The 15,320-nt window shown below is 40.8% G+C and overlaps 1 protein-coding gene across 1 annotated transcript; it reads right to left on the bottom strand.

The window, feature by feature from the left end:
* Positions 1-2,929: 2,929 nt before the first annotated feature.
* Positions 2,930-13,848, bottom strand: LOC139474983 (sulfotransferase 1C2-like). Its single transcript, XM_071258187.1, has 6 exons — positions 13,333-13,848; positions 12,319-12,530; positions 10,404-10,530; positions 8,698-8,792; positions 8,137-8,320; positions 2,930-3,307 (listed from the first exon to the last, which is right to left on the bottom strand). The coding sequence occupies exons 1-6, from the start codon at positions 13,829-13,831 to the stop codon at positions 3,177-3,179; spliced, it is 1,248 nt and encodes a 415-aa protein (XP_071114288.1). The 5' UTR covers positions 13,832-13,848; the 3' UTR covers positions 2,930-3,176.
* Between the last annotated feature and the right edge of the window lie 1,472 nt (positions 13,849-15,320).

Consider the following 15,320-nt stretch of genomic DNA (forward strand, 5'->3'; position numbering starts at 1 on the left):
GTGCGTGAGTATGGTTTTACGCCGCTTTTAGCAATATTCCAGCAATATCACGGCGGGGCACACCGGAAATGGGCTTCACATAGTGTACCCACGTCGGGAATCGAACCCGGGTCTTCGGCGTGACGAGCGAAAGCTTTAACCATTAGGCTAAACTGTCACTAAACTGGGACATATACACTCGTGTTCCAAAAGCTTAGTCGCAACACCCTCGGCTATATGCAATGAAGCTTAAAAGCAACGGAGACTTACACGCAACTTAATAGTTTCAAATTCGAAAGAAAGAGTATACATGCAAATGTGTTAACACTGGCTTAAACGACGTCATTCATATCCACAGTATGTTTACATATTCCGAAGCTTGCAAATATTTGAAAGAACACAGATTAGTTGTCATAAATAATACTCAAAAGTGAAAGGACATCCGATTATTTTATATGACTATAGTTAATCTGTCCTGTAATTATTTAGAATAAGATCTGCGGTTCGAAGTTTGTCACATATTTGAAATCTTGAGGTCAACGTGACTCCAATGAAAGCCCGTAGTATTCCAGGCCATTCAATCACCGCTGCTTGACCAGGGCAGAATGTTCAACAATTCAGGGTGTCACTAGTATCCTGCTGGTCCTTTAGATAAAGAGTGAGTCCTTTAGATAAAGACGTAAAAGCTAGGTATAATATTTATGGTTGGGGATCGAACCAGTGACCCCTCAGCTCTCTGGACTAGACCACGAGGCGAAGGTACTGCTGTTTACCTAAACCTTGTCAACAGCTAGACGTACGGAGAGTCACGATAGGTCTTCAGATTGTCAGCGATTGAGTGAATCAGCAAAAGTTGTTTAAGGACGCCTATAACAGTTCTTTAAAGGATCTGTAACAAGCCTTAACTGGACTACATCAATGACGGAAGACATTACCATTGATCAAAGTCTTTCGGGTAACGTGACACACAATCAGGTGACACACTGTAACCGATTCACCTCTGAGTTGGTTCTTACGAAGAAGACCCGTGAAGATTCCGGGGTAGAATAGGTCTTCAGCAACCCATGCTTGCCGTAAAAGTTCACTATGCTTGTCGTAAAAGGCGACTAACGGGATCGGGTGGTCAGGCTCGCTGACTTGGTCGATGCATGTCATAGATCCCAATTGCGTGGATCGATGCTCATGATATTAATCACTGGATTGTCTGGTCCAGACTCGATTATTTACAGACCGGAATATTGCTGAGTGCGGCGTTAAACAACAACAACAAAATCTTACGAAGGAAAGGAATACTGTGGCTTATTCTGACCCCGGAACCCCCATCGGCTGTAAAACCGAGGTTTCTGCAGAGACCAAGTCACTGACACGTCTAAATCCAATAGTTGTTTCTGAACAGCCTGTTCCCACTCGAGTCATTGTGAGTATGGCTTTACACAGCTTTTAGGAACCCTTAAGATCTGGGCGGGGGCGGAAAGAAACCAAGATGTTGCGTTTGTTCAGTAGTTGAGTATTGATAATCCACCAATCCAAGTTCTGTTTACTTGCACTGCAGTCCCTCTCCTTGGTAGGGCACGGGTGACCCAATCGTCTGAGGCGCCGCATTTCGCTGTGCAGAGTTTCGTCCCTTAGGTACGCCAGAAACCTATGATTGTGAGTTCGAATCCCGATTGGGCATGGGTCTTCTAAGGCTCAATTACTTACAGACGGCCGTGATAAATCTGGAATATTGCTGAGTGCGGCGTTAAACAACAAGCAAACCAACACTGCTTTGAGGAATGTAACAGCACTTTCAGCAGGTCTTTCACACATTGTACAGTGTTGGCAATCGAATCCATCCCTTCAGCTACTAGGCTACCCCACTCCTGTCTCAGATTATAACTCACCTTGCAAAGACGACTCCACATCCTCTTTTGTTTGTTGTTTAACGCTACACTCAGCAATATTCCAGCCTTATGATGGCAGTCTGTAAACAATCGAGTCTTGACCAGACAATCCAGTGACTGACATCATGTGCATCGATCCACGCAATTGGGATACGATGACATGCATCAACCACATCAGCCAGACTGATCCCCCGATCCCGTTAGTCGCCTCTTACTGCAAGCATTGGTTGCTGAAGACCTATTCTATCTTCACAGGTCATCCTCTTGTCCTACCCGCTAAAGTCTAGGATGGACAATAAAGCAAGAGAAAAATGAATTCTACTGATTTAATGAGTAACAGCGACCAGGTTTGTAAACAGCGATTTAACTATCCTGCCTGGCAGATTGCACAAGGCGGTGGTGGAGCCTAGCCAAGTGACAAGGACATTACAGATGTTTTAATTCAGTTTTGGTGGCAAGACCTCCTGACATTCTTCACTTCTGCCTTGCTCTGCCATGTAGATGATTATGAGTCAGAGTGTATGGTATTTATTGTTTGTTTTGTTGTTTAACACAGAACTCAGCAATATTCCAGCTATTTGACAACGGACTGTAAATACTGGACCAGACAATCCAGTGATTGTTCCTGGTTTGGGTCTTGTCACATCTACATGTTCCTGGTTTGGGTCTTGTCACATCTACATGTTCCTGGTTTGGTTCAGGTCACATCAAGATGTTCCTGGTTTGGCTCTGGTCACATCAAGATGTTCCTGGTTTGGGTCTTGTCACATCTATATGTACCTGGCTTGGCTCTGGTCACTGCAGACGTTTCATGTTTGGCTCTGGTCACATCAAGATGTTCCTGGTTTGGCTCTGGTCACATCAAGATGTTCCTTGTTTGGGTCTGGTCACATCAACATGTTCCTGGTTTGGGTCTGGTCACATCTACATGTTCCTGGCTTGGCTCTGGTCATATCAAGATGTTCCTGGTTTGGCTCTGGTCACATCAAGATGTTCCTAGTTAGGCTCTGGTCACACAAAGATGTTCCTGGTTTGGCATTGGTCACATCAAGATGTTTCATGTTTGGCTCTGATCACTGCAGAAGTTTCATCTTTGGCTCTGGTCACATCAACATGTACCTGTTTTGGCTCTGGGCACATCAAGATGTTCCTGGTTTGGCTCTGGTCACATCAAGATGTTCCTGGTTTGGCACTGGTCACATCAAAATGTTCCTGTTCATCATAAATTAACACAAACTGAGTGGTTTCAATATGCTATGGTTTAATTGTTGTGGGTCCACACTGTTCATCTAGCTGGGGATCAGCTGTGACTGTCTATGAAGCTTGTCTGGATCGAGGCATGTCCTCCAACACCAGCTGAGTCCCCTGCAGCTTCTCCGCCACCATGTCATCAATCCGACGGCTCATCTCCGGGTTCAAATGGCTGGTCCAGTCTCCAACAATACCTGGGTAACAGGCAAAATGTCAACATACCATCTGGTCAACAAAGGCAATATGTCAACATACCATGATGGCAACACAGGCAATATGTCAACATACCATCAGGGCAACACAGGCAATATGTCAACATACCATCTGGTCAACACAGGCAATATGTCAACATACCATCACGGCAACACAGGCAATATGTCAACATACCATCTGGTCAACACAGGCAATATGTGAACATACCATCACGGCAACACAGGCAATATGTCATTATACCATCTGGTCAACACAGGCAATATGTCAACATAGCATCTGGTCAACACAGGCAATATGTCAACATACCATCTGGTCAACACAGGCAATATGTGAACATACCATCACGGCAACACAGGCAATATGTCATTATACCATCTGGTCAACACAGGCAATATGTCAACATAGCATCTGGTCAACACAGGCAATATGTGAACATACCATCTGGTCAACATAGGCAATATGTCAACATACCATCAGGGCAACACAGGCAATATGTGAACATACCATCTGGTCAACACAGGCAATATGTCAACATACCATCTAGCCAACACAGGCAATATGTCAACATACCATCTGGTCAACGCAGGCAATATGTCAACATACCATCAGGTCAACGCAGGCCATATGGCATTATACCATCTGGTCAACGCAGGCAATATGTCATCATACCATCTGGTCAACACAGGCAATATGTCAACATACCATCAGTGCAACACAGGCAATATGTGAACATACCATCAGGGCAACACAGGCAATATGTCAAAATACCATCTGGTCAACACAGGCAATATGTCAACATACCATCACGGCAACACAGGCAATATGTCAACATACCATCTGGTCAACACAGGCAATATGTCAACATACCATCAGGGCAAAACAGGCAATATGTCAACATACCATCAGGGCAACACAGGCAATATGTCAACATGCCATCAGGGCAACAGAGGCAATATGTCAACAAAGCATCTGGTCAACACAAGCAATATGTCCACAAAGCATCTGGTCAACACAAGCAATATGTCAACATACCATCTGGTCAACACAAGCAATATGTCAACAAAGCATCTGGTCAACACAAGCAATATGTCAACATACCATCTGGTCAACACAGGCAATATGTCAACATAGCATCTGGTCAACACAGGCAATATGTCAACATAGCATCTGGTCAACACAGGCAATATGTCAACATACCATCTGGTCAACACAGGCAATATGTCAACATACCATCTGGTCAACACAGGCAATATGTCAACATAGCATCTGGTCAACACAGGCAAAATTTCAACAAAGCATCTGGTCAACACAAGCAATATGTCAACATAGCATCTGGTCAACACAAGCAATATGTCCACAGACCATCTGGTCGACACAGGCAATATGTCAACATACCATCTGGTCAACACAGGCAATATGTCAACATAGCATCTGGTCAACACAAGCAATATGTCAACATACCATCTGGTCAACACAGGCAATATGTCAACATACCATCTGGTCAACACAAGCAATATGTCAACATACCATCTGGTCAACACAGGCAATATGTCAACAAAGCATCTAGCCAACACAAGCAATATGTTAACAAAGCATCTGGTCAACACAAGCAATATGTCCATAGAGCATCTGGTCAACACAAGCAATATGTCAACATACCATCTGGTCAACACAAGCAATATGTCAACAAAGCATCTGGTCAACACAAGCAATATGTCAACATAGCATCTGGTCAACACAAGCAATATGTCAACATAGCATCTGGTCAACACAGGCAATATGTCAACATAGCATCTGGTCAACACAGGCAACATTTCAACAAAGCATTTGGTCAACACAAGCAATATGTCAACAAAGCATCTGGTCAACACAAGCAATATGTCAACATACCATCTGGTCAACACAAGCAATATGTCAACAAAGCATCTGGTCAACACAAGCAATATGTCAACATAGCATCTGGTCAACACAAGCAATATGTCAACATAGCATCTGGTCAACACAGGCAATATTTCAACAAAGCATTTGGTCAACACAAGCAATATGTCAACAAAGCATCTGGTCAACACAGGCAATATGTCAACATACCATCTGGTCAACACAAGCAATATGTCAACAAAGCATCTGGTCAACACAAGCAATATGTCAACATAGCATCTGGTCAACACAAGCAATATGTCCACAGACCATCTGGTCGACACAGGCAATATGTCAACATACCATCTGGTCAACACAGGCAATATGTCAACAAAGCATCTGGTCAACACAAGCAATATGTCAACATAGCATCTGGTCAACACAAGCAATATGTCAACATAGCATCTGGTCAACACAGGCAATATGTCAACATAGCATCTGGTCAACACAGGCAAAATGTCAACAAAGCATCTGGTCAACACAAGCAATATGTCCACAGAGCATCTGGTCAACACAGGCAATATGTCAACATAGCATCTGGTCAACACATGCAATATGTCAACATACCATCTGGTCAACACAGGCAATATGTCAACATAGCATCTGGTCAACACAAGCAATATGTCAACATACCATCTGGTCAACACAGGCAATATGTCAACAAAGCATCTGGTCAACACAGGCAATATGTCAACATAGCATCTGGTCAACACAGGCAATATGTCAACAAAGCATCTGGTCAACACAAGCAATATGTCAACATACCATCTGGTCAACACAGGCAATATGTCAACAAAGCATCTGGTCAACACAAGCAATATGTCAACAAAGCATCTGGTCAACACAAGCAATATGTCCACAGAGCATCTGGTCAACACATGCTCGGGGGTATGGGGATCTGGGATTTTGTATCAAGATTAGATATTTTCTCAGCTTTAGCTGCAAAAGTACATATTTTTTTTAGTTTATTAAAACTATTAGCATAATTTTCTTTACAGGAAAACACCTTGCAAAAATAAAAAAATTGTGGCAGGCAAATTCTTTCTTTCTTAAAGTCTGAAGCATAATTATTTTTTTCAAGTAACTTAGGGGACAATTTCTTTTTTGGATAAAATCCAATGGCTCCAACCCCCCCCCCCCCCCCCCCCCCCCCCAACAAATAAATATCATAAATACTTAAATACCCCCAACTATAAAAAAGACGAGAATTGATCATGAAGTTTGTGATTTATTAATCTCCAGTGACATACGTTAATTCTAATTATTTTGTGGGAAATAATACAATTTAATAATACAATCGTATGAGGAATACTATTCTTGTATTTTTTGTTTTTTACATGATAAATTCAGTGAAATATTGCTCTAAATTATATTTTCTATCTGGTTTTAGTATTAATCATTAATCGATTGTCAATTGCTTTTTCAAAGACAAAATCCATTATTTTTTACAAATTTCCAACACGCCCGTTGTGGGCGACCAGGTGTTGAGGAGACAACAGTCTCTTCAGCAGTGAAGGAAGGAAGATTTATCTCCCCTTAACATGAAGATTTTTATGTGAGCTTCAAAGACTTATAACAAGTTCCATTTTCTGAAGTTTATCATGGAACTTAGAATCATAATTTTCAAGTCAGAGAGAGATAAATCAATCTCATTAAAATCAGATCTTAGTTTTGGCTGCTGCTAAACAAAAATCTGAGGACATACCATTACGGGTCATGTCAGAACGACCATATGCGAACTCTGACCGACCACTGAAATGACTAACAAGAAATCGACATCTGCCAACTAAAAAGCAGCTTCACAGCACTCGTTTCAACTTGGTGACTTCCATTTCAGACTACGCTAGAAAAATATGTTGACACCGTTCTTGATTAAGATTTGAAAACTGAACAAACGAACATTCCAGAATGTTTAATATATGGTTGTATTGCAGTGCTTCCCACGTACTGTGCAATGCCTCCTCTGTTCAAATGTTTATCCAAACGTAAGCTAGAGATAGACGATAATTTTGACAGAATCAGTCGAAGGGGGCCGTAACGGTCGTTCGGAATGCCCTGTGTTAACGTTTTCGAGGTTGCATGATTAGAAAACACATTCCGATTGTCACTTTCACGATCTGGTAAGCGACGCTTTCATAGGAAGAAAGGTCATTCTGACGTGACCCGTACTGGGATGTCCTCAGATCTTTGTTTAGCGATAGCGAGAACTAAGGTCTGATTTTAATGAGATTGGAGATAAATATTCTGAGCCAATAACTTCATTATATAGTAGTCCAAGTCTACGTTCTCCAGAAGAGTTCTGTTCACATATTTGTTTTGAGTTTTGCTTTCAAACTAAGACTGAATGCCGCACTAAATGGTGGCATTAAACTTAAAAAACATATATCAGTCAGTAATATATACTACTAATTTATAATGAAGAAGTTAAAGGACACCTGATTTTTTCTTATGACTATAGTTAATCTGTTATGACTTGACAGATTCACTACAGTAAAATGTGGTGCTTTTAATATTAAAACTTTTAACAATTCATGTTTACTTATCGTGAAGTTTTGATGAAACCATTTCACTGAATGAGTTGTAAATGATGCAATAGTATTACACTGAGAGCCCATGATGATCTGTAGAATTTCTAAACGTACATTGTGTATAAACGTGTAGCATGCTTTAAGAGAGATGTGACCTGTGCACCTCCTCCAGTTCTGTGTACAGACAGAAACACTGCCTGTGTACTGATTAACAATCCATCATACCTGCTAATGATTGTGTGGAAACTAGAACCAAAACTATTTTCTTAAGCCTCAAATGGGCAGTCTCGGTCGTTCTGGAAACTCCAAGGAGTAATTTTTATGAAAATAATAGGTGAAAAAATCCATGGCTTTTGTCTCCTCACCTTTCCTAAAGAACTGATTCTCGTGGCCCTCTTTGACGGCCCAGCCCGCCCACCAGCTATAGTTGACACTCGGGTTGACCTTCATGCTGGCGAAGGTCACGTGTCTGGCCAGTGTCTCCACCTGTTGGTCACTCAGAGACTTTCCCAGGAAGTTGGCCACAGTGCGAATACAGCCTCTAGTATCCTGAAGTTGTGATAAAGTGAGTGAGTATGGTTTATGCCATATATTCACCAATATTCAAACATTGTCATGATGGAGTGTGCTTACTTTGTAAATGTTGAGTGAGTGAGTGAGTGAGTGAGTGAGTGAGTAAGTATGTCCTAAGTAAACACAGGAGTGGCAAATGATGAACTATTTCACATGTTTGTGTCTGGTGCTGCTGGCGGAGCTCCTACCAACAGTCTCCTGCAGACAAAACATCACAGCTGAACACACACACACGCGCGCGCATGTGCATGCGCGTTAGCACGCATAAACACAGAGGAATGGTTTCTGTTGGTAGGACTGAAGTATAATAAACTCAAAAGTTTCTTTTTTCGGTGCAAGACTTGTTTACTGACCTTATGCAGATCTTCATAGGTGAGGAACAGGACATTGTCCTTGTCTCTCAAGTTCCAGCCCTCCTTCACATGCTTCCACCAGGGGCCGTAAATCGCTGACAAACAAACACTGTATGTGAAGTGAATTTGTGTACAAATATGCAAAACAAAGAACCCTAACACAATTAATTTTGACTTGCTTGCACACAAACAATCAGTTGGGACAAGTGATACTTGTACAAATATTTGCCCCCCTGTCCAAAAAAGTTGACTACGGCCTTGCTGATTGTGCATACAGATGCTTTCCTCTACACACTAAAGTAAATATCATGCTTAGTCACTGTCGTGACTGAAAATTCACCATGCATTTTTGCCTTTTGTCAATCAACTTCAAAGGGAAACATCATTTGTGAATAAATTTTAGGTTAAATGACAAACAAAATGAAACCTGTTATTCAAACTATACATATTGCAATATTTCATATATATATATTACCAAATATACTGGAACACAGAAGAAATATTGCAATATGTATAGTTTGAATAGCGTCTAGTAGTTGACTGGTAATACTGCGCAGTCCATGTACCCGAGTTACACATCCCAGCCTCAATAAGTTCCTCCATCACTTAATCCATATGGTCGCTATGGTGTAGAAGTGAGGCATGTCTATTTTTAGGTAATGAAATGAGGCAGTCTATAACTCAGGAAAATGAAATAACTCTGTGCATAGATTGCCAGACTAACTGTTGCCCCATCTGGAAGCAATGTTTGAAGCAGATTTCTTCAAAACCCATCTTCCTGAGCCAAGGGCGTTTACTGACTGTAAAAGTCCAGTTTCCACCCTTGCCAAACTAGGCTGGAACTTCCAGGCTCAATTGTAGTGCCACCAGTGGCTATTTTGAGTTATTTTGAGTTATGACCTTGGGAAAAAGATCAAAACGCATCTTCCCGAGGCAAGAGAGTCAACTGACTTTAAAAGTCCAGTTTCCACCCTTGCCGAACTTGTCTGAAATTCCTGGGCTCGATCGTAGAGCCACCAGTGGCTATTACGAGTTATGTCCTTTCTATGCCTCTCCTATTGACCAATCAGATTCAACCTCTCGTATAACTTGCATTTGCTTCAAACAAAAGGGTGGCGCCCAGTCAAGACGATCTGATCGATAATCCAGATCTATACTGTGATAAAACGGTCCTACATCGCGAAGTGCATCAAATCACGTGAGCACCTTGATTAAAAACATGAAAAGATTTAGAAAATATCTGTTGACAACGAGTTAGCGGTGCACATGCTTTGCAAATACTGCAGTCGACCGAAATCTGCATGACACTTTACGAACCGGATTTCGATTTCGGTGCGCGATTTTGATTGGACTATGCATAGACTCGTTAGTCCAGCCAAAATGTAACTCCATAATACCAGCCTAGTTTGGCAAGGGTGGAATCTGGACTTTTATAGTCAGTTAACTCTCTTGCCTTGGGAAGATGATCAAAACCATGACACGTCGCATGAGAAATCTTCAATTGGAGAAGACATATTTTAATGGGGTTTTTTTCAAGAAAGATTAGAGCATGCACTGTTTTTTCCCCTAGACCCAGGCAGTGGTTTCATTCGCTGGTTGAAAATAGAGGCAGTATGTAATCATGGGTAATTGAGAAGGTTAGTGAATACAAAAGTATTGATGATGATGGCAATGTACTACAGTGTTGTAGAGATGTGATGGCTGACCTTTGTCATTGAGGAACTGGTCGAAGAAAACACTGAAGTCTCCAAAGTAGCTGATGGTTGCGAGGGATTTGGTGAAGTGGTAATACGACACAACCGTGTCCTTGGGGTTCCGAGCCAGGTAGATCAGCTGAAGTGGGACAGATATGTAGACTTTAACATGATTATTATTGAATACAGACAGAGCTACAAAGTTTCGCAGCTTGCAGGATTTTGGCAAATGCTTACTTTATTGACCATGTTCTAAATATTTTAGACAACAGACAGAAATAAAACGTGTACTAACTATCAGTGGTTATAACATGTAAAACATTCTGCTTCACTATTCAACTGTATATCAATCACAAGAAAGTGAGTGAGTATGGTTTTAAGCCGCGTTTAGCAATATTCCAGCAATATCATGATGGGAACACCAGAAATGGGCTTCACACATTGTACCCATGTCGGGAATAGAACCTGGGTCTTCAGCGTGACAAGGAAACGCTTTGACCACTAGGCTACCCGACCGGCCCCACAAGAATGCATAAGATAAATGAGAAGTACTATCAAGGGAACAGACAAGTTCTGTTTTGGTTTTCTTTGGTTAAGATCGAGGTGGTAAAGAAATAAGTCTACATCTGATTGATTCAAGAAGCCATATTTCCTTCATTTTGGGCGTTCAAAGTTTGTTGAGGGTTCACCTCAATTTGTTTTACTTTTTTTTTTAAACATATGGCCTAATATCTCATAATAGCTGGGGCTGGCTATAGATATAAATCTTAGAGATTGATAATCGTTAACTAAATAACGATTAATTATTGATAAATATTGGAGAAGTAACTTTGAGCAAATATGCAAAAAGCTCAGAGACCAAACAACATTTCATGTCACTGGTGAGTGGTGACACATTTATGCTTGGATTACTTTGTGGACATTTAAGATATAACAAAATCAGTTGCTTGCCGTCTTCGGCAAAGGTCAAATACAAGTCTGCTTCAGTAAACTACCGGTAAAACTTTATTTCATCACAATAGTTTGTCTAAGATATTATTGATGAAACAATTTTCATATCGATAATTGTTAATATTTCTTCCCAATGACGATTATTCTTATTATCATACCTCCATGTCAGAATGATGAGATCTGATTGGTCCACGTGATCTTGATAAAATACTGTGAAACCCGCCTTGGAGGATAATAAATTTCTCAGCAGGGGAATAAATCTCTTATACCCCGCCATGAACACTACAGGCTGTTTGTGCATTTCTGAGAGACAAATAAATCCTTTCTACCCCGCTTCAAAGCAAAAAGCTGCATGCTTTTTTTGAGCCAATGGCTGTCATATGACATAGCATTGTTTTTCACATAGCACTAGTTTTCATCAATTTGGAATTTATTTGAATTATTTTACATTGTCATTAAAACAAATGTTGGTAAGATAAATTCGTGGTAGCAGGATCACTCAGGGGTACATGGAGTTTAATGTGTCCCTCGTTAGGTTATATATCACTCGCCTTGGGCTCATGGCATAAAAGCTAACGTGGGATGCATAACACCCAATGTACTCCTCGTGATCCAGCTGCAACTTATATTATCAATCTTTTTAGCCAGCCCTACTAACAGCATATATGATACCTAAAACATGTGTTTTATATGCCTAACCTGAAACTTGGCAGTTTCTTCTAAAGATTTCATACCCAATTCAGAACATGTTGTAGCAATAGGCAACAAATAAGTATTGTATTTGTAAAACAAATAGTTTATGTTTGCCCTGGTCCCCAATCCACAAAGTGTTCACAGCTCTGACTACAGTAGCTCTGTAGGTTAACAGACTTACAACTGTCATAGATCTACAAATGCTTTGAGGATCACGTCTGGATGTCATACATTTAATGATTGATTGTCACTTACAAAGGGACTTAATGACATACAGGATTACCTTTGGGTTCTTTGAGTAAACTTCTCTTGGCAATAGTGACGGGGGTAAATGTGTTTTAATAAATCTTGGAGATTCCATTTTGGAAATAGCTTTCATTCCTGGGTTGACAAATTCCAGATATGGGAACCTCTCCTCCAAAATTTTACTCCGTGCCTTCTCAAAGTCGAGATCATTAGCAATAAGATACACGATTTCCTGAAGCCATGTTGTACCTGAAACTCAGAGGAAGAATATATACACCAATGCAAGGGTGGTATATATTTTCTATTACTTGACCTCAGTACAAAACACACCCATTAAGTTAAGCAATTTTCCACAAAAGCAAAACATTTCCTTAACCACCGTAACATAGTTTAGTTAATCAGAAATTAATCTGGTATTTTGGGGCATGTGAGTGAGTGAGTGAGTGAGTGAGTGAGTGAATGAGTGAGTGAAAAAGTCAGAAAATGTCTGGAGTGCCCACTGTTCTGATTCATCTTATTCAAAAAAGATGAATGTTTGAAGTTACAATAATAATTTAAAATTTTGATATTGAATGACATTGACAAAAATATATGTTTCCCCCACAGAAGAATGGTATGTTTTTTGTTTGATTTGATGTGGTCTGTAAATATTCATGCCTGGGCCAATAAACCAGTGATTGATGTAATGAGCAACATCCCATGCTGTTGAGATACACTGACAAGTGTTCAACCCAGTGACAAACCCCCAGATCCATTTAGTCACTGATCCATGTTTGCCGTAACAATCGACTAAGGGGATCAGGTGGTCAGGCTTTCTGACTTGGGTGATGCATGTCATCCTATCCCATGATCAATGCTCATATCAATCACTGGATTGTCTGCTTCAGACTCGATTATTTTCAGACCGCTGTCATATAGCTGGAATACTGCTGAGTGCGGAGTTAAGCAACAAACAAACAGACATGGAGTGATTTGGTAAAACTTTCATGTTACCCGTCCCAGCCAGCCCTAATTAATACTTGCCCTGTTGAACATTTAATGTGTGTCTCACCAGCTTTAGGGAACGTAACAATCCATATATCCTCCTCTCTAACCTGGAACCTGTGCAGGTCATCCAAGTTATCCACCATGAAGGCTGGGATGATGAAGCCTCGATACCTGTAGGAGATTATCTGTCTACCTGTCACTGCTTGATCTCTTATAGCTTCAGCACCGCGAGCTTTACGGGTAAACCGTGTATATTGTCTCCATCCTATTGCAGACAACAAACAAGCACCAATACCACAAGAAATATAAGTTGCAATCTGAATTTTACGTTGAAATGGAGTTTGTTGTGAACTGCTGTTAAAATTCCTAAAGGAGACTGTATAAAGTCTAGATTCCCTATATGAGCGCTGCTTCGACCATTCACGAACATGTGCAAGGACGGACTGTTTTCTTTGGCTGATGACTGGCCATTTACATTGACTGGCTATTATTTTACACACACATCTGCAAGTACACGGTGATAATATCCTCTTCGATTGCGCGATACCTTGTAAGATCGGCATGTTTCTCGGACAAGCACTTTCAGTCGCGAGCGCATATGAGCTTCCGCACCGAATGTGACTTGGCTCCGTCTACACATTATACGCTTGAAAGAACAGAAACCAGTCCACTCAAGCGTTTTCTACCAGAAATGTCGAGCAAGGAATGAGTGAGTTAAGATTTGGATATATTCTACAACTTTACCGTTTTTGAAATGTTATAAATCACGTAACGATATAGTCTACAGCCTTGGTACATGCATTTTTTTATAATATAAAAAAGTCCCTAGGACAACAAATGAAGTGATGATGGTGGTAAAAAAGATATAGTGAGTGAGTATGTTTTTACGCCGCTTTTAGCAATATTTCAGCAATTTCACGGCGGGGGACACCAGAGATGGGCTTCACACATTGTACCCAAGTGGGAATCGAATCTTGTTCTTAATATCGATCACTGTTTTCTCCTGGTTCAGAATTCATTACCGTATTTCCTCCATTAAACGCCTCAAATAGCGAATAAAGGCCAACGAGTACAACGACTACATGGCTACGACTTGGGATGACGTCGACTCCTTCCACCCCATCCTGCTGCGGAACCATCACGTCACCCTCGGTGCACGGACGAACAACAGACCTGAGAGATTCAACAGTCGCATGAATAGTTTTCTGTCGTCCCGACCTCCAAACGTCATCAGTCTCTGGCCCTGCAAGTTTTCCATCAGACAAATTCAACTTATCTGATATCTAAATGTTTTATACTGTAACTAAACTAAACCGATCCTATTTTCATTCATGCATACTGTTGGGAGTTGTCAGTAAATACACCCAGTCATTCCACAGGGTAGGGTTTACCATCTAGTGCAGTGCGTAATATATAATGATGTAATGGCATAGTGGATCTATAAAACCCTTACAAATGATTATGAACAGACAATGCCATTTAGAAAGTGATCAAATGTAACAAATGTTATATTTGGGATATCACTTTCTTAGAAAGGTACAGATTCTCGTACTGCAAGAGTGAGGCGCCTAATCGCCAGAACATAAAGTCAACGATCAAACCCACTCAGCCACCGAGGCGTCAACAAATGGTTGTCAACACCTAGTAAATAAACTTCATTCAGTAACCGTTATGCGAAAACACGACAAAACACGACAATGTGTGGCAAAAGAGGCCACAAACTCGGAAATTTAGATTTAAGTATCCGAAATCGAACTTTAAACTGGTCCCCAAGCGTCTCAAGATTTCGCCGATAAACTTTGGTGCAGCCCCTCCTCTGAGGAAGCGCGTCTACAGTAGAATTGACAATCGACTCGCAAGACTGCAAGAAAAAATGGGCGGTTTGGAAAAGATGATGCCTTTACCAAACTCACTGAAGTGGTTTAATGACTTGCTTGTGTGCTGATAGCATTTTCGTGTGCTTACACATATTTAGTGTTTTTAATACTCTCACTGATTTATGTTCATTTGAATTGATAGCGCTGTAAATGATTCTGATATATAGGTTATGTT

This window comes from Haliotis cracherodii, unplaced genomic scaffold (genome assembly GCF_022045235.1).
Source record: "Haliotis cracherodii isolate W230 unplaced genomic scaffold, xgHalCrac1.p SCAF_3, whole genome shotgun sequence".
NCBI lineage: Eukaryota > Metazoa > Mollusca > Gastropoda > Lepetellida > Haliotidae > Haliotis > Haliotis cracherodii.

Excerpts from the sequence above, each read along its gene's own strand:
- LOC139474983 (XM_071258187.1), bottom strand. The coding sequence starts at position 13,831 with ATGCCGATCTTACAAGGTATCGCGCAATCGAAGAGGATATTATCACCG. Across the intron at positions 8,793-10,403 it reads CCAGTTCCTCAATGACAAAG|CGATTTACGGCCCCTGGTGG; the intron begins GTCAGCCATCAC and ends TTTGTTTGTCAG. Across the intron at positions 3,308-8,136 it reads GAATCAGTTCTTTAGGAAAG|GTATTGTTGGAGACTGGACC; the intron begins GTGAGGAGACAA and ends CCTGTTACCCAG.